This window comes from Chrysoperla carnea, chromosome 1 (assembly GCF_905475395.1).
Source record: "Chrysoperla carnea chromosome 1, inChrCarn1.1, whole genome shotgun sequence".
NCBI lineage: Eukaryota > Metazoa > Arthropoda > Insecta > Neuroptera > Chrysopidae > Chrysoperla > Chrysoperla carnea.
Genome location: NC_058337.1, coordinates 33,967,253 through 33,992,208, shown reverse-complemented (window position 1 = coordinate 33,992,208; position 24,956 = coordinate 33,967,253). Strand labels below are relative to the sequence as shown.

At 29.2% G+C, this 24,956-nt stretch overlaps 4 protein-coding genes across 5 annotated transcripts in view; 2 read left to right on the top strand and 2 right to left on the bottom strand.

Moving 5' to 3' along the window:
• The first annotated feature begins 180 nt into the window (after positions 1–180).
• Positions 181–902, top strand: LOC123305378 (40S ribosomal protein S20). Its single transcript, XM_044887080.1, has 2 exons — positions 181–328; positions 430–902. Exons 1-2 carry the CDS (start codon positions 326–328, stop codon positions 790–792), a joined length of 366 nt encoding a protein of 121 aa, XP_044743015.1. The 5' UTR covers positions 181–325; the 3' UTR covers positions 793–902.
• A 1,433-nt stretch (positions 903–2,335) lies between these two features.
• Positions 2,336–4,804, bottom strand: LOC123305370. The gene is made up of 3 exons (XM_044887068.1): positions 4,582–4,804; positions 4,251–4,514; positions 2,336–2,586 (listed from the first exon to the last, which is right to left on the bottom strand). Exons 1-3 carry the CDS (start codon positions 4,720–4,722, stop codon positions 2,395–2,397), a joined length of 597 nt encoding a protein of 198 aa, XP_044743003.1. The 5' UTR covers positions 4,723–4,804; the 3' UTR covers positions 2,336–2,394.
• Positions 4,805–10,663: 5,859 nt separating this feature from the next.
• Positions 10,664–13,183, top strand: LOC123300608. Its single transcript, XM_044883242.1, has 4 exons — positions 10,664–10,670; positions 11,072–11,191; positions 11,256–11,549; positions 13,025–13,183. Exons 1-4 carry the CDS (start codon positions 10,664–10,666, stop codon positions 13,111–13,113), a joined length of 510 nt encoding a protein of 169 aa, XP_044739177.1. The 3' UTR covers positions 13,114–13,183.
• Positions 13,184–15,515: 2,332 nt separating this feature from the next.
• The window catches only part of LOC123305341 (protein 4.1 homolog), a 69,908-nt gene continuing 60,467 nt past the window's right edge, over positions 15,516–24,956 (bottom strand). The window contains exons 4-13 of one of the 2 annotated variants that reach the window (XM_044887031.1): positions 23,997–24,149; positions 23,700–23,885; positions 22,843–23,015; positions 22,617–22,777; positions 20,484–20,696; positions 16,898–20,296; positions 16,578–16,814; positions 16,336–16,437; positions 15,877–16,125; positions 15,516–15,700 (exon numbers count right to left, since the gene is read on the bottom strand). In XM_044887031.1, coding sequence (XP_044742966.1) covers positions 15,518–15,700; positions 15,877–16,125; positions 16,336–16,437; positions 16,578–16,814; positions 16,898–20,296; positions 20,484–20,696; positions 22,617–22,777; positions 22,843–23,015; positions 23,700–23,885; positions 23,997–24,149 — 5,056 coding nt within the window. In that variant the 3' untranslated portion in view covers positions 15,516–15,517. The remainder of the gene's footprint in view (positions 15,701–15,876; positions 16,126–16,335; positions 16,438–16,577; positions 16,815–16,897; positions 20,297–20,483; positions 20,697–22,616; positions 22,778–22,842; positions 23,016–23,699; positions 23,886–23,996; positions 24,150–24,956) is intronic. The other variant, XM_044887032.1, reaches the window with a different exon arrangement.

The window sequence follows — 24,956 nt, the reverse complement described above, 5'->3', positions numbered from 1 at the left end:
ATGCCTACGAATATTGTGCATTTTTAACGAAACACGTTTTTCGCTTTTTTTTTGCCTAGGTAATTAGTAATTACTTATAGACTTATTAAAAAAATAGTTGAATTTATTAAAATCATTTTACCGAAATATTTGAATGATAGCGCCAAGACATACGCATGCCCACATAATCATTGTATAAATGTCCGCTAGGCTAGACTACGATCCATATCCGACAGGATATAATTTCTTTTTCATGTCGTAAAGCATTGAATACAGTTGTAAATTACTGGTTCAGCGCTGATCAGTAAGATTATTCTCGACCAGTATTTGAAATTGAATTTTTAAAATGGTAAATATGTTTTATGTTTATTTAACTATAATTTAATAAAGAATTGTTTTTCTTTTATATTATTTTAAACCACGTGTTTTAATATAACCTCAATATTGCAGGCTTCATTAAAAGAAACAAATCCAGAGAAACCCGGACACGAGTCTGCTCCAATTCATCGAATTCGTATTACATTGACATCACGTAATGTACGATCATTGGAAAAAGTGTGTGCCGATTTAATATCTGGATCAAAGAAACAAAAGCTACGTGTTAAGGGACCAGTACGTATGCCAACAAAAACTCTACGTATTACAACACGTAAAACACCTTGTGGTGAAGGTTCAAAAACATGGGATCGATTCCAAATGCGTATCCATAAACGTGTAATTGATTTACATTCACCATCTGAAATTGTTAAACAAATTACATCAATTTCAATTGAACCAGGTGTAGAAGTTGAAGTAACAATCGCTGATTCTTAAATTAAGAATCTTGATTTCTGTCTTAACAAACGGAAATAAAATGTACATTTTTTTTATTGTAATTTAAGATTAAAAAAAATGAAAAATCAATAAAAAAAATTGTAATATTATTTTTTGAAGTTTCTGTTATTCCCGCCAATTATTAATTTCAGTAATAGATTGATAATCATAGAATTGTATAATGTTCTATGTTGATAATAGAGCAGAGACGCGGGCTGAGTGTACAGCTCCCTTCGTTAATGTCCGACTAGCTTAGTGGTTAAAAAAGTACAGACTAAATTATTATTTTTCACTTTTCACCACGTTTACACGAAAGAAGAAAGATCAGTGCTAAAAAAATTATCAGACTACTGGACCTGTACTTCATGTATTTCAAACATTCACAGATCAGAAATTTCTCATGGTTCAGATGTTTAAAACAATCGTTTAGTAAATTTCAATAATTTTTTTCTTGTTAATCGTTGTTTAAAAGTTAAAAAATTGTGATCTGCCGTTTATAGGGCCATTGTGTGTTTCCAGGACAAAAAAAAAACTTGGATATTTTTTCCCCCCTAATTTACCCTATACAATAACCCATTATTAGTTACTTTGCCCAACTTTGATAAATGCTTTAATCTGAGTTACAAAAGAAGAAAAATAGAAAGGGTAAATCAAATAAAAAATACCTGACGTAAGGTGCCACGGGACGTGTTACAATAGGGTATTTGAGGGTCGTTATTTTAATTTGGTCATGTAATGGAAACCGCGGTTCGCTATATTTCGGACAATGTAGCATCATTATACATAAAAGTACATAAGAACGGAATTTAATCAGACAATCGAAGTGAAGCGTTATGGTAAGGTTGCTACCTCCAAATTCCGGTAAATCGGGAGATAGTGAAATTAATCTGACTAGACCTCCGATTTATAATACTGTTCAATATTATTGATGTTTTATGTGCTCAGCTTTTCCATAATTAAATATTCTTATTTAAAATAAAAGCTACTAAAAATTGTCGAATTTAATATGAAGCAAAATAACAAAAAAATGTATTTTTTTACAGAACTCTGGAGAGACTACACGATTTCGGTAGTTTCAAATCTGGAGAGATAGCAACCCTAAGCGTTAGTAATAAAGCGGATTAATTCTTTTAATGTGATAGAGTTGTTTAGTTAACATTTTACGGCTCCCTTCTTATACTTTTTTATGTGTGATGTAATGAGTTCAAATACTCTCAATCAAGTATTTAATTTTACAAATTTGAAAAAAAAAGGCTATAACATAGAATAAGTGCTTTAATTTATTACAAAAATATTTTTCATTATATAATACAAAAATACGAATATGATGGCAACGCTCATTTAGTTTTTTTTTTTTTCATTTAGGCACATAACTTTTAATTTTTGAAAGTAATAAACCACTCCGGCAGTTATTTTTGAATTAATACCGTCCATTTTTCTTTCTTGTACAAAGTAAAGAAAGTATTACAATAGTGAAAAATTTCGGAATTGATTTTTAACTTCCATTTCGAGTAACTTTATACTAATTTCAGAGGGACGTATGTTTATATTGCGTAATTCGGCAATAAATTATATAAATATATTTCAAATGTTTAAAAAGTCCTACAATTCAATTTCCATGCTATCCAAATTCTTTTCATTTTTAATTAATTCGTTCGATTCTATACTTAATAACTTATTCATAAACGTAATTTTTTCTTCTTCGGTGCGACAACATACAAACATTTGAAGAAATTCATCTAAGTAGTTATGTCGAATAGCATCAGGATTATTTAATAAATTAATGAATGCGTTCTGAAAATAAATAAAAACAAGTGAAAACAAACAATTTACTGAGTTAATTGTTGAAATACCATGTGTAGACAGTTTTGATGACGCAATCGTTTGTTTTTTGACGTCACGTAAATAAAGAAAGATTCTTAAATAGCCACACACACATAACTGATATTCCCATATTAATACATACCACCAAATTGTTCTCCTAATTAGCGCCCTCGTGAGTAAACAGTGATGTTTACAAGAACTTGTTTCAAACAAAAGTTGTTTATTTTTTTATAAGTAACATTTTTTACATTTAAACATTTGTTCTATCTCTAACGGTTTACAAGATGAGTCCTACGGACTCAAGACCCAATTGACCTATGTTGCTCATTTACGAACTCGACTTCACTTTTTACGTCTTAAGCACACTTTAAAATTTTCAGCTTGATTCACTTTTCGTTTTTGTAGTAATCTTGATGACAGACCGACAGACGACAGACAGACAGACATACAGAAATGGACTAATTAGGTGATTCTATGAACACCTAAACCTACGAAATTTACGAAATTACTACGAAATTTTTTTCGTAGTATCAATATTTTTAAACGTTACAAACTCGGGACTAAACTTTATATACTATGTATATTTCATAGATACATGGTATAATATTCAATTAATACAAATGACTCTAGAAAAAAGAACAAGATTTTCTGATTAAGTAAACTATTGTATTTATATTGATAAATTACATTAAAAACATCATTAACATATGCGAATGCGAATATAATACTCAGTAACCAACTAATCAGCATAACTTGTATTTGGGATGCTTAGGAGCTTAAGGCCTGAATTTTGAACAAAATTTAAGAAAGCCATTTCAGGTTAATTTCTATAACTTTAATTATATTAAAATATTTCCCAATATTTAGTAAACCATTTTTTACTATTTAGTAACTGACTGATTTCAAATTCCTAGGATAGCCACCTCCAAAATCCGGAAAGTCAGTAGGGAGATAGTGAAATTTATCTTATCATACCTGAACTATAATACTGTTCGGTATTTTTGATGTTTTGTGTACCCAGTTTTTTCATAATTAAACATTTAAATAATTATTGAAGTAATTTAAAATAAGGGTTGCTCAATATTGTCGAATTTAGCTGAATATGAAACAAATAATCAAAATCGGGAGGGACTACACGACTTCGAGAATCTCTCGATCAAATCTGGAAAGGTGACAACTCTAAAAACTCCTATCTGAACTACTCCTTGTTTGCCTAATCTAGTTGAAATTGAATGATATCCATTCACATACATACATTTTTTTAAAAGTGCATGAAATCATGTTCGACATTTCAGAACGTAAGAATACTGTATAATTTTTTTTTTTTATTATGTAGTGACATTTTTGTGTGCTTTCGTTTGAGCGCAGAGCTCAACGAAAATGTTTACAAATATCGAAATGTCTGATAATGAAAATTTAGAAATTGTTTAAGAAAATGTTCTCAAGATCTTTTATAGGTTCTATTAAACTTTTTTCAGTTAAAAAATCACTCAATCCAAGGAATCAAGCTAAGTAAAATTTCAAAAAAGTTTACTTATACTTAAGTTTTTTAACTATTGAACTCTATACGATTTTCAGAAATTCAAACCAGAGAAAGTATCAACTATAATATACACAATATTATCAATACTTACTCTATATTTAATAGGATTTTGTTTTTTAGCATCAAAAAATAAAATTAATAATTTAGTTAAATTATTCCAATCATGATTTAATATACAAGTTCTCATATGCCGTGAAATATTTAAATATGACATGGAACTTAAAGAATCATAAACGTTATCATTTTGTTGAAGCTGATAAATTGGTAATTTACATTTACTGGCACGTCGTTTCCCTTCATCTATTTGGTAACGTTTCCTGGTTTCTGTTTGATTTAAGAATTTTATTGCTTTTTTCTAAAAAAAAAAAAAACAAAAACTTTTTTTAAAGAAATTAATTTAATTTCAAAGTAAATTTACTTACAATATGAGATTTTCTTAAAAATACAGGTTCTTGCTTTGAACGACTTTTCGTTTCACTATTTGATTCCGAAATTTTATTCAATTTATTTTTTAATTTTAATCTTTTACTAGCTCTACATTTCACTTTATTCTTTGGCGCCATGCTAAATTAGATGAAAAATACAACTTTTTAATGCTTTTAAAAAACTTTTTATTATTTCCCACGTTAATCAAATCATAAATGTCAAAACCACATGGGGACGTGAGACACAGACTTTAAATAATATAGACCGCCAAAATAAGAGAAATATGTTATTAAGGTAGTATATCAGTATCGATAGGATACGGCCATACGGCATGAAGGTTATAAGAAGCAGAACGATCGCTATAGAAAATATTGTCCCCGAAATATGGATAAAATAAGTGAGGCGCTGCGACCGCTAAGTAGTATCAATAAAAGCGGCCTGTTGTGCGCTAATTTGAAATGATATATCAATTTGTACATTATGCAACTAACTTCATCTACTTGTACTCATAAACAGGAAACTATGAAAAGTCTTAGAAACTTTAAAAAAGTATTAAGAACTCTGAATAACTCTGAATTAGACTAGTCCGAAAACGTTGAGAAATTCAAAGTTCCTAAGACTTTTTCAGAATTTCTTATTCTTTCTTCAAATATTTTTTCCACCAGGGTAGCCAAAAGTTGTCAAGGGCAATAGAGGACATTCGCCTGTGTCCATGACTTTGACCTACAATTATCGATAAACTAAACTTTAAGCATATTTGCTTTCGGTTAAATGCGGTAATCAAATATTTTTAAGTCGCATTTCCTCCGAAAGCTAACGTTTTTCGATAAAATATTTTAAATAAAAATTGTTAGTTTTTTTTTGAGGGTTAACTTTCTAATTTAAAGTGTTATTCTAAATCTTACCGTTTAGAATCTAAATTGGCTATCAAAGCAACTCGAAGAACTAGGTCCAATCTGATGTCAGAAGATGATACCTCTCATCAAACTCTACAGTTTAAAATTCAAATTCGTTCACATAATGCGTTCTAATATTTCCGATTAACAACAGAGACAGAAACTAAATGATGATAATTAAAATAAAATAAAATCGAAATTATATACAGTAAATCTTTAAGAATTTTTTTCAGTGTGATTTTTGAGATCAACTGTGTCAATTTTTCACAAATCATCAATTTCCGGCGTTATTGAGCTGCAGGGACATTCATAAGTGTCCATGTAATTTTGTATAATTTTAATTAATTATTGATAACTGGGAGCTGCAACTCGCCAACTGGCAATAATAATTCCCACTAATTAAAATCAGAAGAAGACCCGAATTCAGTAGTTACAATTTCGACTACCAGATGGCAATACTTGTACTTACCATTTTTTAAGCCCAATAAAAATATTCAAATTCAAATCAGATAAATCCCGCCAACTGGCGATAAACATTTGTACTATTAAACAGGAAGTGCACCGCTTTTTCAGTAGTTCCAATTTAGACCACCTGATTACTTACCATTTATCAATATCTCTTAAACAATCTAATTTTTTTCTCTTAATTGAGGGAACTATGATCTTTTCAATAAATAAAAAAAATTAGTAGTTAACTGCGACCCTCGATGCTATACTACCTTAAATAGTTCTGTAAGATGCTGTTCAAACAGTATTTGAAGTTGGAAAGTTTTGGTGTATTTATCATAGGCTTATTTATGCTGACAACGAATCTCAAGTTGTACAACTAAAGTTATTTTCGTCAACAAATCAGCAAAAAATTACGGATTACTTGGGTGTTTGGCTTCCCTGATGGAAAAAATATTTGAAGAAAGAATAAGAAATTCTGAAAAAGTCTTAGGAACTTTGAATTTCTCAACGTTTTCGGGCTGGTCTAATTCAGAGTTCTTAATACTTTTTTAAAGTTTCTAAGACTTTTTCAGAATTTCCTAAGACTTATTAAGACTTATTCTTTTTTCAAATATTTTTTCCACCAGGGTTATAACTCACAAAGTAATTAGAGAATAATTACAACTTTTAAGCGTTACAAACTTGGGACTAAACTAAATATACCTTGATATATATTACATATATACAGAGTATAAAAACGACGTTTCCAATTTCTTGAACATTTTAAACTTGCAAAGCATTTCAGGCTTTCATATGCATAATAAAACAGGTGTCCCATGTCATAATAAACAGATGTTCCCTGCCATAATAACTTTCGCAACTCAAAATTAGCGGACTTATAGCGATTAAAGATAGCGTCACACCAAGATAGTTCATCAAAGCCCCATGGTGGCCCCGCCTCCGTTTCGATCACCAGCGTTCACTTTTCTTTCCCCTGCTCCGTGTGGGAGAAAGGAAAGTGTAAGCAGAAAATATATAGTCTCTAGTGTAAGTCAGTGGTAATCTAAACGGAGAAGGAGTTGCCGCGCTCACTGTCCACGATTTTGTTTGTAATTTGAAATATTTGGAGCGCTTTGTAAATAACTCTGCTAATTTTAAGTTATGAAAAAAAGAGAAAGGAAAAAACATCTTAGAATTTGGCAAGGAATATGTTCTCCAATTTATATACGGTGATTTAGGGGCACTCTGTACAGCAGTACCCTGGTGGAAAAAATATTTGAAAAAAGAATAAGTCTTAATAAGTCTTAGGAAACTCTGAAAAAGTCTTAGAAACTTTAAAAAGTATTAAGAACTCTGAATTAGACTAGTCCGAAAACGTTGAGAAATTCAAAGTTCCTAAGACTTTTTCAGAAATTCTTATATTTTCTGCAAATATTTTTTCCACCAGGGTATCCAAAAAAATTATTTTTTAAAGTCTTTTGGACTTCCAATTTTTTATAATCTTTGGTAAACAGCTAAAAATCTATAATAAACTATATGATTCATATCACATCTAAATAAACAAAAAAATTAATTGAGTTGCCATAGAAATTAACTAAATAATAAATTAACTTGCAATAATAATAAAATGACAAAACTAATATATAATTTTCTGTACCAAGTACAATACATTGTCAAGAAAAAAAAATCAATCCAAAACCTACCAACAGTCATGCAAGTATTAAACTTCTTTACGAATTAAATCAATCTCACGATTTAAAACCAACATATATATGTATTATTCGAAAAAGATGTACGTTGCTAAGTAATATTGTTGAATTTCAATTTTTGTATACCGGTTCAATTTTAAAAGTAGATAAAAAAAAAATACATATAAATTAAATTTATGGGAAAAAAAGTATATAAAATTTAAATCCATTTATGATTCCAAAAATAATTCAATAAAAATGCCTGAAAATAATAAAGAACAAACTTTGCTTTTTGTGCAAGGATATTGTCCAAAAGTTTTACAACCAACAAAAAAGAATGAAAACAAATTTGAAATTGCCAAAAAAATATCTCATCTTTATATGAACAATAAAACTATTCGACAAATTGTAAGTATAGTTAATTGTTATACAATGTTTGTTTTTTTAAATTTTTAAATTTAATTGATTTTGTTTAAAATATTGATTGAAATTGAAATTCCATAGCGATTGAACAAAAGTTATCGTTACTTATCGGGATTCATATTACATTTTCACGGTTTCAAAATGGCAAAATATTATAAAAATATAATTATCAACATAGATCTTCACAAATTTCCAAGAATTTAAAATTATATAGAATTAAAGAAGCTGGTAAATGTGGTAGCTGTAGAAATTAAAAAAAAAAACATTGCAGCAATATTACAATTTGAATTTACATTGATACTTTTGAAAATCAACAATATGTTTAAGTTATAGAGTGTCCCTTAAACTTCCTCCGATTATTATAAACTTGCTCTGTTTGCGCACTAATTGCAACCTTAATTACAAAAAAATATTTGTAAAAATAACAATGCTTTGATTGTACTAAAAAGTAGAAAATAATTATTTCTATGAGTCACTCAAAGAAATGAGTGATTCTATGAGTCATACAATGGTTATACATGACTATTATAAAAGCTTGAGGTGTTCCGAATCATCTTTGATATTTTAAATTGAGCGCCTCAAGCTTTTACAAATAGTCATGTATGAGTAACTCATAGAAATAATTATTTCCTACTTTTTAATACAATCAAAGCTCGTCCTTTTAAAAGTAGTTTATATTAAAATTTTTAATTTAAAACTAAAAAGGGTATGCATGCTTGCTTACCATTCGATTTACTGTTATTTGTATTCTTTCTTGCAAACCCTTTCATTGGATACCCATATTGGATTTATAATGAAATCACTTAGCTAACCATGCATTGCCATCTAAACTAAATATGCATGCAAAATTTAAGCTCAATCAGTTGAAAATAACTGCTTTAAAATTCAAAAGATACATACCTATACATACAAACATTGGAGTCTTGATTGTTCAAATCTTATGATTTATCTGAAATCGGCAATTTTAATTTAATTAATGGAAGCAATTATTGGGACTACGAAAAATTAAGTTCAATTTAATAATTGGATTAATTCATACTATGTCTATCTTTTAAGGAACACCCAGTATTTGAAATTATCAATCTAAAAATCGCAAAATATTATGTTCAATTTGCTTCGAAATATCTTTTCGAATTATCAATTATATTAATTCTTCAATTCCTCGAAAATTATTAGAAATAGATTACCTAAATAAGAAATTTTTTAGGCAAAAATTGTCTCTAATTGTTTAGATATATTTTCAGTCCATTGTACTAGTTACCAAGACCCAGATCTATCAAATTTTGATGGTGCGCTGAACTTCTTGTTTCAGTGTACAATGTACATTTCAATAAGAAATGCGACTCTAATTGACTCTATGCGATATCTATGCGACTCTAATTGAAATTACTAATGACAAAGTTTACTTTTAAGAATCACGGTATTTTTACGGGTACAGGAATCAAACTACGCCCATAAGCTACCATAGCTACTACATGTTAATTTCTTTTTTTTGCTAGAAATGTATCTAAACAAATCTTTTACAAAATAGTACCTATGTAATCCGAGAAATCACAAATCCAATGTTAAGATACTACTATGTTATACTCTGATGTACAAATCATGTTTCAATACAAAAACAAGTGAAAATAAACAATTGACTGAGTTAATTATTGAAATACCATGTTTAGATAGTGTTGATTACTCTGTCACATTACACATACATACATGTCACACATATAACTGATATACACATATAATACATAAAATACAATTTGCGCACAATTTGAGCTACCACGGGTAAACAGTGATGTTTACGAAAAAATGTTTCAAACAAAAGTTGTTTATTTTGTTATAAGGAACATTTTTTTACATTTAAACTTTTGATCTCTCTCTAACGGTTTACAAGATGGTTTACAAAACCCAATTGACCTATGTTGCTCATTCACGAACTCGACCTCACTTTTTACGTCCTCAGCACGCTATAAACAGACGCACAGATGACAGACGACAGACACACAGACAATCGGAAATGGACTAATTAAGTAATTTTATGAACATCTATGCCAAAATTTTGTTCATAGCATCAATATTTTTAAGCGTTACAAACTTGGGACTAAACTTAGTATACCTTGGTATATTTCATATACATGGTATAACAATAGTTGGATTACACGGGGCGCTGGGTTAGCCAGGTGGTCCACTGTATTAAAATAATTTTTATCTGGTGTTTGTTACATGAATGAGCTTTTATTAAAGCAAAAAAAAAAAAAAAAAAATTATGCATATTCTCTATCGGATAATTAGATGGTAATTTTAATTAATTATGAATTACATATATTGCAGGGGGAACTAAAACCATTCTCAAATTTAACAGTATTATATTTACATGAAAATCATATTAAAAGAATAGAAAATTTACACAATTGTATAAATTTAACACATTTATATTTACAACGAAATGAAATAAAAAAAGTTGAGAACTTAAATAATTTAACAAAATTGAAAAAACTATACTTGGGATATAATCAAATAACTGTTGTAGAAGGTTTAGAAAATTTAAATTCGTTAATTGAATTGCATGTTGAAAAACAAGACTTAGAGAAAAGTGATTCACTATGTTTTGATCCAAGATCTATTGCTGGTATTCAGGTAAGAATAATATGGTTGGTAATATTAAAATTTTAAATGGTAGGGATGGGCACAAATCATTTAATTATAAACTTAAGGGATAGTATAACTGAGTATGGAAAAATCGCGCACTACGATTTCTTTTCTAAAACTTCCGCAAAAGATCATCTTACTAATCAAGATAATGATGGTATAAAGAAAGTTTAATAAAAAATATTGTAACATGTGATTCTGTTAATCACATTATCTGCCAAAAATTATTAGGCGCATTGCAAAATTGATTTTAGTTTTTTTTTACAACTAAATTTTTATTTTTTATTTTTAGAATTCATTGAAAGTTTTAAATATATCCGATAATAATTTGTTTTCATTAAATGAAATAAAATATATACAAATGCTAGAAATATTAATTGCTAAAAATAATAAAATTCATGATTTAGAACAAACTGCAAATGAAATTAGCAACTTAGTATTCTTAAAAGATTTAACATTAATTGGAAATCCAATTGTTAAAAACTTAAAATACAGAGATCGATTAATTGTCAAATCAAATCAACTCAGTAAGAATTTTTGTTTAATAATTTGTACCTAACCGATTTTTGAACTTGTGAATAAAATTTGTAGAAACAATCGATGATAAAGAAGTTCGTGAGAATACTAGAGTATTTTTAAAAAATTTCGAAAAAGGAAAATTGAATAATTTGAAACCTGATGGTAAATACGAAATACCATTACCAGAGGAATTATCGAAAATACCGTTAGGACTAAAAACTGAACTAAAAAAATCTTTGCATAACATAGCCGCTGGAAGGAATTTATCAACGGCTGTAACCGTTTCTGAAACACGAAAACCGGCAGAAATGAATCCTGATAATAATATAACAGCTACTGGAGAATTTTATGTACCCTGGAATAAATGTAAGATAAGTGGTTTAAGTACTTACCGTTATCTAGTTTCCTTTATCGAACATTATTGGATAAATGTTCAAAATAAATTTAGGGTCACGAATAAATTCATGTTTCTGGAGTTATATGACATTGAATTCACTTAAAATTTGAACCGTCCCCTGGTAATCATTCAATTACCAAAATTTTGTGCGATTTGTCAACCTGATCAATCAATCTAACTTTAGCCTGGCCGTTTTGCTTATGCCTATCTTAGCTTAGCTAAGGCTTGCTTTCGTTACATTGGTTCTGGTTCATCATGGAGGTTCTGTTTCTTAAAACTGTATCTACTTTTTAAACAATTTCTGTATTTAGCAGGGATCTTTCTGTACAAAATTGGTTTAGGACAAAGTTAATAGGTTTTTTTCCACTAAGAATAAATCGGCTGGATAAAAATTTCTTATGATTAATCATAATATTTAGATAACAAACACAAAATTAATTTTTTTAAATATAAGGATTATTAATTTTTTTTAAAATGAATTCTTTAAAATTATGCATCCGTTTACGTGAAGGGACTACGTCACGTCATATGAAAGGACTATGTAAGCTTACAAATACAAAAACATCTAAACTTGCAAATACTTGTAAACTTACATATACATAAATGATTACATGTCACGATTTGATGCCATTTAAAACACCACGAGACTCTACATTGTTGTTTTAGAACTAAAGAAATGCAAAATACATAAGGTAAATAGTATTTTTTTTAAATAATATTTTCTTGGTGTAAATCAGATACAAATGTAACGTCTAAATCAATTTTTCAAATTTAGGACAAAAGCTTATTAAGGTATTGTAATATTTTACTTTAATAATCTTGCAGATTATACTACTTTGAATTGTTTCAAAAGACTATAATGCATTCTATTAGCCCGAAAGTAATGCAACATTATTTCCATTAAAATTAATATTTAGTATGCATATTCGACTCGAGATAGGAGATACACAACTTCATCTACTACTTCAAATGTTTCATTTTGTGTTTTAAGTCAGCAGATTATATACTTGGTTTTAAATTCTTGATTGATAATATAAATCATGATTTTTTTCCGAAAATTTTAAAAACAGTAACATTGCCTATTACACCATTTTACACCATTTAATACTGATATGCAAAATTTTGTCATGTATTCTAGTTTTTGTACCATAGCTATGTATATAATTTCGTAGGGCCTTTATAATGACCCATTGAATAAAAAAGCAATCAAAGAAATCTTACGTTCATTTAACTCTTATATGACTGTATTCCATGGTGGTTTTAAATAGATTTATTAAATTGTTCACAAATTCCATTGCTCTCACGGTTGTATTGGTGGATGCAAATAAACTTATTAACTAATCCAGAAACTTCATTTCTTTCATGATTTAAATTCTTTGAAACCAGATGCTCGGAATAGGAAAAATATTAAGCTAAAAAATGATTTGCGTATTCTTATTTTTAGTACCAAAAACTGTTGGAGTAAGTGCTAATAGTGCTAAACGTCAAAATAACTCACCCATTACACGTACTGTTCACACATTGCAAGCATAAAGTTGAATTATTTTGAAGATAAGAAAAACATCATCATATTTATTGATCGTGATGACTATTTTTTCTGTAATTTTTCGACATTTAACATCAATAAAATATAATGTATACCATGTTTTAAAAATGATAATAATAATAATAAAACAATCTTGTTTTTATTTGAATATATTTTTCTTTTTAATTTCTTAAGCAATAATAATATTAATAATCTTTTTTAATAATTTTCTTTCATTTTCATATATATAATATATTTTATATATTTTTTCTACATTTTCTTTTGAATATAATAAGTAGTACACATTTAATTATAAAAAAAAATTTCCTTTTTGAAGCAAGAAACAAAAAAATAACGAACAGCTTTTCTTTTCTTGAAAAAATATAATAAAAAAATAAAAGCTAAAATATAATTCTATACAAAATTTATTTGAAGATACTCTTATAATGGTGGGAATTTTATATTAAAAACATTTTTTTGTATATAGATTGAGATCTAATCCCACTTTTTTCAATTTTCGTTGTAACTTCAAGTAAATTTCTTGTAATTTTTAATTAACTTTGTTTTCTTTGAATATTTAAATTTTAAGTTTGCTCTTCAATTATTAAAAAATTCAAATTTTTCTAAAATATACCTCAAATAATTTTCACAATCGTTAGAAAATCTATAGTAAGGATGCTATACACGAATTTCTTCTATAATCTATGATCAAATTTGAAACATAGCAGTTTTCGTAATTAGTTTTAATTTAATTAAAATTCTAATATATAATTGACCAAGAAAACAAAGTTAAAAATTATTAAAGCTAACTAAAAATATAGCTCTTTTTTAATAAAAAAAAAGGATTGTTATATTTATTGACACGAAGCAACTGAATAGATTTACTTCATTTGAAATCACTTACTATCAAACTACTACACTTATTGTCAACTGGATAGTACCTACTAATATTGTTCCCACTGTAGCTTGAAATATACTAAAGATATTAATAATCGCAAAATAATGGATTAAAAATAATTTTTTTAATTTGAAAACTATTAAACTTAAAAAAAGCGAAAAAAAATTAACTGTTCTCAAACCTTGCATAATTAATGATAACTCTTGAAAATCATTTTACTTTGAATGCAGACTAAATTTCGTCATTTCGAATCAATAAATATTCTCTCCTTAATAATTTTTTTTATTAAATGTTAAATTAAGCATTAAGTTTGTGAACTGGAATGTTACAAGACGAGAAATGTGAATAATTGTGATAATTATTAATATATAAAAATAAAAATGCTAATACACTAACTTTTATACACTTATTAATTAAAAAATGCAGTACTGAAATATTTTATCAACCATTTTCTTTTGTATTTACTCAATTCAATTCCGAAATTTAAAAAAAAAAAATGGCGATATGTGAACATTTTTAAAATCGTGTGTGAACAATTTGAGATTCGTTTGAAAAACAAAATATAGTTTATTTTTTATGTAATCAGAAGATTGAAATTGTTGTAAGAGCACCGCATATGTATGTTTTTTTCCAAAGAATTTTCTTTTTCTTCTCAAGCGCATCTTCTTTATTAAAATGCAAAAGCTGCATAGATTTTGTTAGCTTGGTTTCTTTTTGTAAGAGTCGATACATTCAGTAAAACTATGAACTATTTTAAATTAAAGACAAATATATTAAATAAATCTGAAAAAATATAAAAAAATAAACCATACACCCTTTTGTTTATTTAAAGCATGCACGTATATTGGGACACAAAAATTTCCGAAGGAAATTGCTTGCAAAACTTGTTCTGTCATGTCCGCTATTGTATACGTTCATAGTTTAAACAATTGTATTATTAAAATCAAAAATTTGTTGCATAATAATTTTTAATTCTAATAATTTTTCTATTTTTAATGTAACATTTAAAAAAAATTATAAATATTACATTTTTTGTTTAAATATATAATATACAAAAACTTTGTATTGCTTGAACTTAATAACTTTATAAAACTTAACAATGAATGAATGTTGGAGACAAAAGAAAAATAGAAAATGGCAAAATTAAATACGTTCTTTTTCTTCAATACGAATATTGTACGGCGGTAAAACTTCAAAATTTTTTTTTCATAATATTATGTACTTATTTTTTAAGTTTCACTTTTCTTATTAAAAGTTTTGTGACTTTTTGTTTCACTTTATTTTTAATTATATTTAAAAAGCTTCAAGCCGGCACTGATTATTTTTATCCATATCAACAATATTTTTTTATCTGTAACAAGAAAAAATATCATATAACGATAAACCTCTTCTTATTTAAAAAAAAAATTCGCTTTAGTTTCGTACAATATCTAAAAAATTTGACATATCCGAAACAAAAACGAGCCAGTGAAAATGCCTATAAATAAATCGAATATCGATTTGAAAACTTACTTTTACTGTGCTGTAGTCTGTTGAATTTCAATTTTATCAACAGTCATATCGGGATTCATTCGTGTTGCTTCTTGAATAGCCTCGGCTAATGCGCGGTCATGGTCTATTGGATCAGTTCCATCACTTTGAATTGTAATTTTCTGTTCAACTCGTGTCTCACATACCCCATCTCGTTCCGTTTTGTACTGCAAAAAGATATGAAATAAATGAAAATTATTTCGAAAGCCCAACATGAAAAAGACCTCAAAGTATTGTAGCCAAAATGTATCGATTAAAATTAAGATAAGATAAATGCGTTTAAAATTTGGTAAATACGTCACAATATTTTCTCTTCACCTCATATATTATTATAGTAACTTACCGTAATTGTTTCAACAGTTCTTGTTTTTGAACTAATTGTTTGACTGCTAACAATTTCTCCGGTGGTTACATATTCAATATCAGGATTAATTGTATCGCCATCTTTCTCGCCTGGTATTGTCCCATGACTTTCTAATCGAACTGTACGACTTTCGGTAGCAACTAATGGTACATCAGTTGTTAGATTTGTTGCACGGTTTGCTGATTGGTCCCAAACCATTGATGCAGTTGGTACAATTCCAGCTTCGGTCTAAAATTATCAAAATATTTTTTATTACGTTGGTTTTAAGGGCATTCCAATCAATAATTCTGGATTAGTTATGTCGTATGATTAGAGTACTGGTAGCTATGATTATAGAATAACTCTCCATGACTAATTCAGAACTATTGGTTGAGACACTGCTAATAAGATTTTGGTAAATTGCATAGAATCGTAAAAAAATCAATCACAAAATTTTACCTTCATGAATAAATTACCAGCTGATGTATCATCTTCCGGATCAATTGGTGTACCCGAATCTCCTGAGCTGATTGAACTTTCTGACCCTCGCCTTAATCGAGGCTAAATAATAAAAATTAAAAAAAAAGCCATGCAAACAAATTATAAAACACATTTAGGTATTAAATATGGCGGGTTAAGATTGAAATTTTATGTTTCCAAAAACAAAAATTGTCAAAAAAATTAAAAAAAAATTAAAATACCTGTTCACCGCTTAAAACAGTAGACGTTGTAGTCACTTGCTGTGTGACTGTTCGTTGTTCTTGTCGCCGAGCAGACGTTGTTAATGATGATGCAACAGTTTCTTCTGTTAGTTGTTGTGTTCGTTGCCCTTGCTCGTCTTCGTGTGTAGTAGCTGTTCGTGTTGTTACTGCACGTGCTGTCACATAAGGTGACGCACCGGTATCACTACCAGGTACTACTCCACTTGGCATATCCGCCTTTTATAATAATAAAAACATAAAAAAAAAAGAAAATAAAAAAAAAATTCTACTGAAGCGGGTCGCAGCATATGTTTACTTACCTTGTTTACTTGGGTATTTATTGTCACTTCACCAGTTCCTAAATCTTCAACTTTTTCTTCAATATCATGTGTTAAGCCTTCACTATCTTTTGTTAAAATTTGTTTGGTTGTAGTTTTTACAATAATTGGTGTATTGGGTTGACTACCTTTTTTGTTACCAGTACCACGAGGAATCTTTAAATCTGGTATTCCTTTCAAACTATCCGGTTTATATTTTTCAATGTCATCGTCTGAAGTCTCATCAATTGATTCACTTGATTTAGCGAATGTTTGAGTTGTAAGTTTAACATTTTTACCCACATTTTCTGTATTAAAATGGCTTGGATCAATTTCTGCATAATTTAATACCAATTGTCCAGTTACAGGATCTTTTCTTGCTGTTGCTGGATCAATATCACCTGTATGTGGGTCAATATGACCCCATTCAGTGTGTATTTTACCAGTAATTGGATCAATTTCGCCGGATAGCGTTAATACTTGAGCAATTTTAACATTCTCTGATTTAACTAATGGATCATTTGGATCAATTTGTATAATTTTACCAGTTTTTGGATCTTTTGTACTATACATGTATATCGTTTCAGTGGTAACATTGATAATTTTACCCGTTTTCTCATCAAGGGTACAACTTTTTGGATCGATTTCTTTAACTTTACCTTGTGGATCGCTTTGTGTTATCAAATATATTCGAATAATTACGAGTTTGCCAGTTTTTGGATCAACTTTGCCATATTTTGTATAAATTTCACCACTACCAGGATCAATTTGTGAAACAGAGTATATTGGGGTACCTGTTTCATCTAAATCACCAGTTTTTGTATAAATTTGTTTTGTTTCAGGATCAATCTTTGCGTTATTTGAATCAACTTTTTGTACTTTAACAATATTACCACTTTTTGGATCTAGATATCCATAAATAGTAATAATATAACCAGTTTTTGGATCTACATAGCCAGATGAATATACTGATTGTCCAGTGGTAGCGTCTTTATGATCTAATACCCAAATTTGATTTGTTTTGGGATCAATTTTAACATTTTTAGGATCTTTATCTGCAATTTGACCAGTTTTTTCATTAATTTGTGGTTCAGTAATTAATACAGAAACTAAACGGCCGAAATTTGGATCTGGTTTGCCAGTTTTTGGATTAATGTAACCACCTTTGAAAAGAATTTGACCAGTAAGTGGATCAATAACGCCTTGTTTTGTTTCTGTTTTGCCAGTTTTAGGATTAATATATGTTAGAGTGCCATTAACTGGATCGATTTGTCCTAATTTTGAATCAACTTTGTGTGTTTCTGGATTATATAAACCTGTTGTCACTTCTGGTACAGCATTTTTACTATCAATTGTATTTTTCTTTGAATCGACTTTACCAACAAATGTTGTAATTTGTACTTCGGGTTCATCAATAATTTGTCCAACTTGAGTGATTTGTCCAAAGCTGGGATCAACTTTTCCAGTTTTTGGATCAACTACACCTGAGGCTACAAAAACATTACCCGTTTCTGAATCAATTTCGATTGGCCTTTCTTCAATTTTACCAGTTTTTGGATCAGTGGTAACAATTTTCAATTGCTTCAATTTTAATACTCCATATTTAGTAGTAACATCACCATTGGCAGAATTCAATTTTCCCTTTGTTGTTTCCATTTGACCTTTGCTTTCATCAATTTGTCCAGATATTGGATTCTTTTTACCAGTAATTGTAATAATTTCGACAACAGGATCAGATTGACCAACAATCGTGATGATTTGACCTAAATGAGGATCCACTTTACCTGTTTTAGGATCTACAACTCCAGAATGAATTGTAATAAGACCAGTTTCTTCATCCAAATCTACTGGTTTAACATCGACTTTACCCGTTTTAGGATCATTAATAATGATTTTACCATTTTTAGGATCAATTAATCCGTATTTGGATTCAATTAAACCATTTTCTGGGTTAAGAATAGCACTTGATTGTTCAATATGACTACTCTTATCACTCGGATCAATTTTACCAGTTTTATTATCTTTCTTCGATGTAATTACGACAATCTTGATAATTCGTTTTTTCGGTGCTGGATGCGTTGGAGCAACTAAACAAAGCTTAGATCCTTTTTCGGCATCTTCTTTTTGGCCTGGTTTTAGACCAACAATTGAAATAATTTGTCCTAGAGAATCATCTAATTTTCCCGTTTTCGGATCAACCACTGGACTCTCAGTTAAATGTATTTGTCCTGTAGTAGGATCTATTTTGCCTTGAAGTATTTCAGTTTGTCCATTTGAGTATGTGACAATTATTTTACCACTAGATGGATCAATCAGACCATATTTAGTTTCAATTAAACCAGTTTCTGTGTCTAATATACCGTTTGAAAATTCAGAATCACCATTTTCGACATCAACTTGTTTAGTTTGTGGATCTTTCTTCGATGTAATTACCATAATCTTAACAGTTCGTTTCTTAGGTGTTTTACCAGCATAACCAGGTACAGTAGCTGCGGCAATTGGAGCAATTTGATTTTTAATATCGTCAGTTTTTCCAAGTGGAATATTTTTCGGTTGGCCATCTTTGCCATATTGTTCACCAGCCAAGAAATCAGCTGTATCTTTTTTAATGTTACGGTTATTTTCGGGTTGGCCTACTTCAAATGCAGCAAGACCACCAGCAGGACCAAATGAAGATTTATTTTTATCGAGTGCTCGTTTTGAAGTTGGTGATAATTCTTCACGTGCAGCTTTATTTAATTCATCTAAGTTTTTCTCAGGCGATTCAGTTAAGCTTTTAGCACGTTTTTCGGCTGTTTCTACAACTTTTTGATCTTCACCTGGTGCATAATTAAATGCAAGACCAGTGACACGTTTCGTAGCAGAACCAGGACTTTGCGCGACTGATGTTCGTTGTCGTTCTGATTCAACAGGACTTTTTTCATAACTGAATGCACCTGGTTGTGGTTTTTTACTTGGTGAAAGTTCAGCATCATCACCTTGGCTCTCTTCGTAATTGTATTCTTTTGTATATGCTGGTACTTTTGGTGATTCAACTGCAATCCCTTGCTTACCACTTGCTTTTTGTGGGGTTTCTTTTTTCGATTTAGCTTCTTTCGCTTCTTTCTCTTTTTTTGCTTTAGCTTCTTTTTCCTCTTTTTCTTTTCTTGCCTTAGCTTCTTTCTCTTCCTTTTCACGTTTTGCTTTCGCCTCTTTTTCTTCTTTTTCCTTTTTAGCTTTGGCTTCTTTTTCTTTTTTATCCTTTTTACTCGCCAACTTACTACCACTAATGTCTAACGAACTGTCCGCATCTGTAGTTGTATCAGAAGCAGATGATGGACTAGTTGGACGTTTCTCTTGTTTATCCTTATTTTTTTCCCCACGTTTAGATCCAAAGCCAAATCCAAAACCAGATATTGGGCTCTATGATAGTAAATATTTCAACACAGACAAACATATGATATTTATGCGGATAAAGTGACGCATTTGGACGGATGTGACCATAAACAAAAAACAAATAAAAGGCAAACATGCAAAAATTAACAAAAGAAAACATATTTCTAAGATACTATTTTGAAAGTTTATAAATTTACATAAAAAAGATACAAACCTTGCTTTTCTCTTTTTTATCCTTTGGTGATTTTGTGGAAGCACTTTCTGCACTAGTATTTTCTAAATCTTCAGGGCCACCGCTACCATTTAAATCGGCACCACGATTTTCTTTATCAACTTCATTGTCATTTTCGGCTGTATCTTTTTTCTGTTTGTCTTTTCGGGCAAAAAGACCACCAGTTGGAAGTACAGCCACACCACCTGTTGGTTTCTGTTATAAAAGAAAATTATAAACAATTAGTTTGATAAAGATTATTTATTAATTTATCCAATATTTGGCTGTTTTATTTTCTTGACATAAAAGAGCAAAATTTCTTATATTGTAGAAAGCATAAGGCTATAAACAATAGAGGCAAAAAAGTATTTTAGACACTCAGCTAATCATATTTTTCAAACATACAGGGACCGGCAATTTCTCAATATTAATAATTTTTAAAATAGTGAATACCGCACAAGTTATATTTGACCTAAATTATTTTTTCAATCGATCAAAATACGAATTCCATATGATTTGTGCACAGTCTTGTGTACATAGTTTAACTTACGACGCACAGTCCCTAAATGTTTAATCATTCAAAAACGGACTCTTGTGAGTCTAACCTGTATAAATTAGCTTCTAAAGTAAATAAAAAAGAATAAAAACAAACATCACTCCACATTCAATTTTTGAAAACACCTTACATATTTAGAGAGCTATAAATAATTCGTGGAAAACTACAGAAAAAAAATCAAAATTTAGCAAATGGCAAAGGCGAAAATATGAAAAAGATAGCTAAAAATGATTAAATAAAACCTTATCAAAATTAAGCTATAGCCCGACTGAGTTATGACATGGCTAGATTTTAAGTCATACAGTTTTTGGGCTGAAAAAAATGATGTAAACTAAAAACTGGCAAAGATTTTTGATACGATAATCACTATAATTAAATTCAATTATTTAGTTAAGAAATATTATTGGACGAGTTGAAGCCTGAACATAGTATGGGAAATAAAAGTTAGCTATGGATAGATTTCCATTCTTTACGTGAAAATATGACATTTCTTATTTTTAAATAAACTACGGTTGACTTTATTCTGAAAATTGGGGAAGAAATTCCTCTATTTTTGTAGAATACGATATAACCGTTATTATAAGATAACGCAACCAAAACACTTTGTATTAATTTATCGGACTTATATGAAAATTTTGTTAAAATATCCGTTATTATTTATATTTTACATCATTTTCACTTATTAAGTTAAATTTGTGAGGGCTCTATACAGTGAAAACCAAGCTCTTCCAGACATGAAATTCTCCAGGAATATGGCCGGGTAATTACAGTAGAACTTCGATAACTTAAACCTCGGTAACATAAAAACCTCTGTTACTTCAAAAAATACTATGTTCCCTTCCCATCAGAGCCCAAAACTTCTATAACTTAAAATACGCAACCTCTATAACTTAAATAAATAATCTCTGTATAGGCCCTCAGTAACTACATAGAAACATGTACATACCTCTATATTAACTAGGGTACATAGAAACATGTACATACCTCTATATTAACCTTTACCTAACATAGACCCTTGATAACTTAAAACCTCTATAACTTAAAATATTTTGTGTTTCCCTTGGACTTTAACTTATCGAGGTTCTACTGTATTTATTTATACAATTTAATTGACTCGGTTTGAACATTTGACTTATGTTATATAAGTTTTCTGTTTCCTAACTTTTTTAAACTTGTATTTAGTGTAAACAATCAATCTAATAAAACTTCTTAACATAATAATAGAACTATCTAGAATATCGTAAGAAAAAACTTAACCAGTGTTGTTACTCTGAAACAGAGTATTATTCCTAGATGAAAAAACAAATTAGCGCAAACAATCACGAATAAAAAAAAAAAAGAACACACAGAAGAGAATGTAAATGGTTAGTTTGTTTTAGAGACCTTCTTATCTTGTTTATCGGCGCAATATTCACCCTCTAATGAACTTGAGGAACTTGCTGAACTCGCTGTTCCTGCACCACTGCCTTTCCTTGTTAGCTATTTACATATACCGTTTAAAAAACACACTTATTCAAAAGCTCAAAAATAAAAAACACATTTTTTCGATTTAGAAAAAACCTATGGAAAAAACTACAAACCTTATCTTTTTGTTTATCTTTCTTGATTTTTGGTGATTTATTACTTTTAGCTGGACTGTGTGTGTCCATGTCGGGTATATGATCAGGTGGATGTGACATTGTATGACGTTTGTTGACATCATTAACTGGGTAATTGTCTTCAGGTCGAGTTCCGCTCAACGCTATATAAATACAACGATAAAACGAATTAATTTAGAGTAATTTTTCATTTATAAAAAAAGCTTACGATCCATGCTTCGTGAAGTAAAACCTCGTCCGCTTAATGATCGTTCGAAATTCGGTTGTTGTCGTTCAATTGGTGTTTTCTTTGTTTCGTAGTGTGTACGTCCAGAATAACGGAATTTAGATCCAAAACGTGGGAATAAACTTGATTTTGTTGCTGGTTCAGGTGTCATTAATCTACAAATAAATTTTGTATTTATTTTCAGTGTATAAGTTGTTTTGTAAACTCAAAATCCATCTATTTATTGATAACGCAGGTGGTAAGTAGTGTTTATTTACTTTAACATTTAAGTAATATGTCTGAATAAATCTAGGCGGGAATTGAACCCATTGTTTTGTGTATTTCATGCAGAGGGCAGACAAAAATCTTTGATCCATTAGCTTTATATTGGTGTGGCTATTGTATGGGTAGTGGATACATATTTTCATAATCTTGATGTCTTTGTATTTATACCTTTCTTTTTTTTTTTAAAATACATATATTTAAATTATTTTTTTAAATTTAATGCCTTCCAAACTATATCAAAATTCTTTTTCCGTTCGCCCCGTGAATATTCTTTACATGAAATCAACGAGCTGGGTCAATTTGACCCACGTACGTTGCTTTTCAGGAAAAGATATCGCATGCCACACAATGTCGATTTACAACTGATTCGGTGTTATCTAAATTGTATATATTTTCTTTAATTTTTTTAATTAATTAATGCTTAATTGTAGAGATGGCTTATCCATCCTAATTAGGTTAAGTTATGATTTCCATTTTTTTTTATTAAATTTTCCATTTAAGGACGATACAAAATGATATATCTCAATGTAATTTTTAATTATAAAACGATTTATTATAGGTAAAGATCGATTTACCTGAAAAATGTATGATGTTCAACACAAACTTTCCATAATTTTTTTGCAGCTCTATGATTTGCCAATTTAAATCCAATTGTTGACTCATATTGTTCAAATTCACCTGGTCGAATTTTTATATAGAAATTATGTCGTTTGTAACTGATTTTTAATATTTTAGGCCATGCGAAACGATTTATTCTCAGTCTAAAAAAATTGGTTTATATTAAAATTATGAACAGTGAACACTTAACACAAAAAGTAAAAATTTTCGCAATTCAAATTTCTACTTTTTATGACTTACGACTAATTACTTACCTATCTCTGTAGACTAAAAGACCACTTGCGCATACACCCAACATAATGTCAACGCCTTCAGAATCTTTAGCTGGATGCAAATCGACACCATACATAGCCAATTTTTTAGCATTTTCCAAGTAATGTAATTCAGCTTCAGCTGGGGTTTGTCCTCTAAAAAAAGCAAATATAAATAATAATTATAAAAATTGTCTTTAATAATTGTGAAAGAATTCTAATTGTGTGCTAACGCAATAATAATTTATTATATTTATCATATGAAAACGATGGGCAATTCCAAGGAAAAAATTTCTTTGTAAGTCAAAATCTCATGGATCGCCATGACTAGCATTCCTGGCTGCTAACGTAGTATAAACGAAGTTAACACTATGCTCGTTCAACTTCTGTGAAATGTACGTTTAAATTGAAGCTCATGAACCTACTTTATTACAATTTTAGAATGAATTAAATTTTTTGCTTTGTTGAATATATATCACATAATCGAGGTAATAAAATCGAAAAAAACAGTCTAACTAATGAAAAAACTCCGCCCCAGTAAATTTTTATGAGATTCAATGGAAAATGTATGTATGAGTGTACTCAAAATCATATTCATGCGAACTTGTGAATTTTCGATTTACGCTCATAAATTTAACATTTAAAAGAACTATTTTATTTTATATTTTGGACAATTTTTTATCACTGGTATTTGTAACCCTACCCCACCGTTTTAGAAATGTACAAAATTTAAGAAAAAAATGCGGATTTTCATTGAAAATTCGTTAATGACGAAAATAAGATTAATTTGTGGTTCCGGACAAGATTTTAATTTGAAAGCCATTAGATTTTAAATTTGGGACAATTTAAAGCATTTTTTTTACTCTCGACAATTTTTACCAAACCTCACCGTTTTCGATATATAAGGTTTGAAAAAAAAGTACAGGTTTTTGCTGAAAATTCGTTCTGATCCAAAATTTGATT

What these genes read in the sequence shown, in the direction of transcription:
- LOC123305370 (XM_044887068.1), bottom strand. Translation starts at nt 4,722, where the DNA reads ATGGCGCCAAAGAATAAAGTGAAATGTAGAGCTAGTAAAAGATTAAAA. An exon ending in TTTTAAGAAAATCTCATATT is followed by an intron (nt 4,515 to 4,581) that starts GTAAGTAAATTT and finishes TTTTTTTTTTAG; the next exon opens with AAAAAAGCAATAAAATTCTT. An exon ending in AAAATCCTATTAAATATAGA is followed by an intron (nt 2,587 to 4,250) that starts GTAAGTATTGAT and finishes ATTTATTTTCAG; the next exon opens with AACGCATTCATTAATTTATT.
- LOC123300608 (XM_044883242.1), top strand. An exon ending in TGTCAAATCAAATCAACTCA is followed by an intron (nt 11,192 to 11,255) that starts GTAAGAATTTTT and finishes TAAAATTTGTAG; the next exon opens with AAACAATCGATGATAAAGAA. An exon ending in TTATGTACCCTGGAATAAAT is followed by an intron (nt 11,550 to 13,024) that starts GTAAGATAAGTG and finishes TCTTATTTTTAG; the next exon opens with TACCAAAAACTGTTGGAGTA.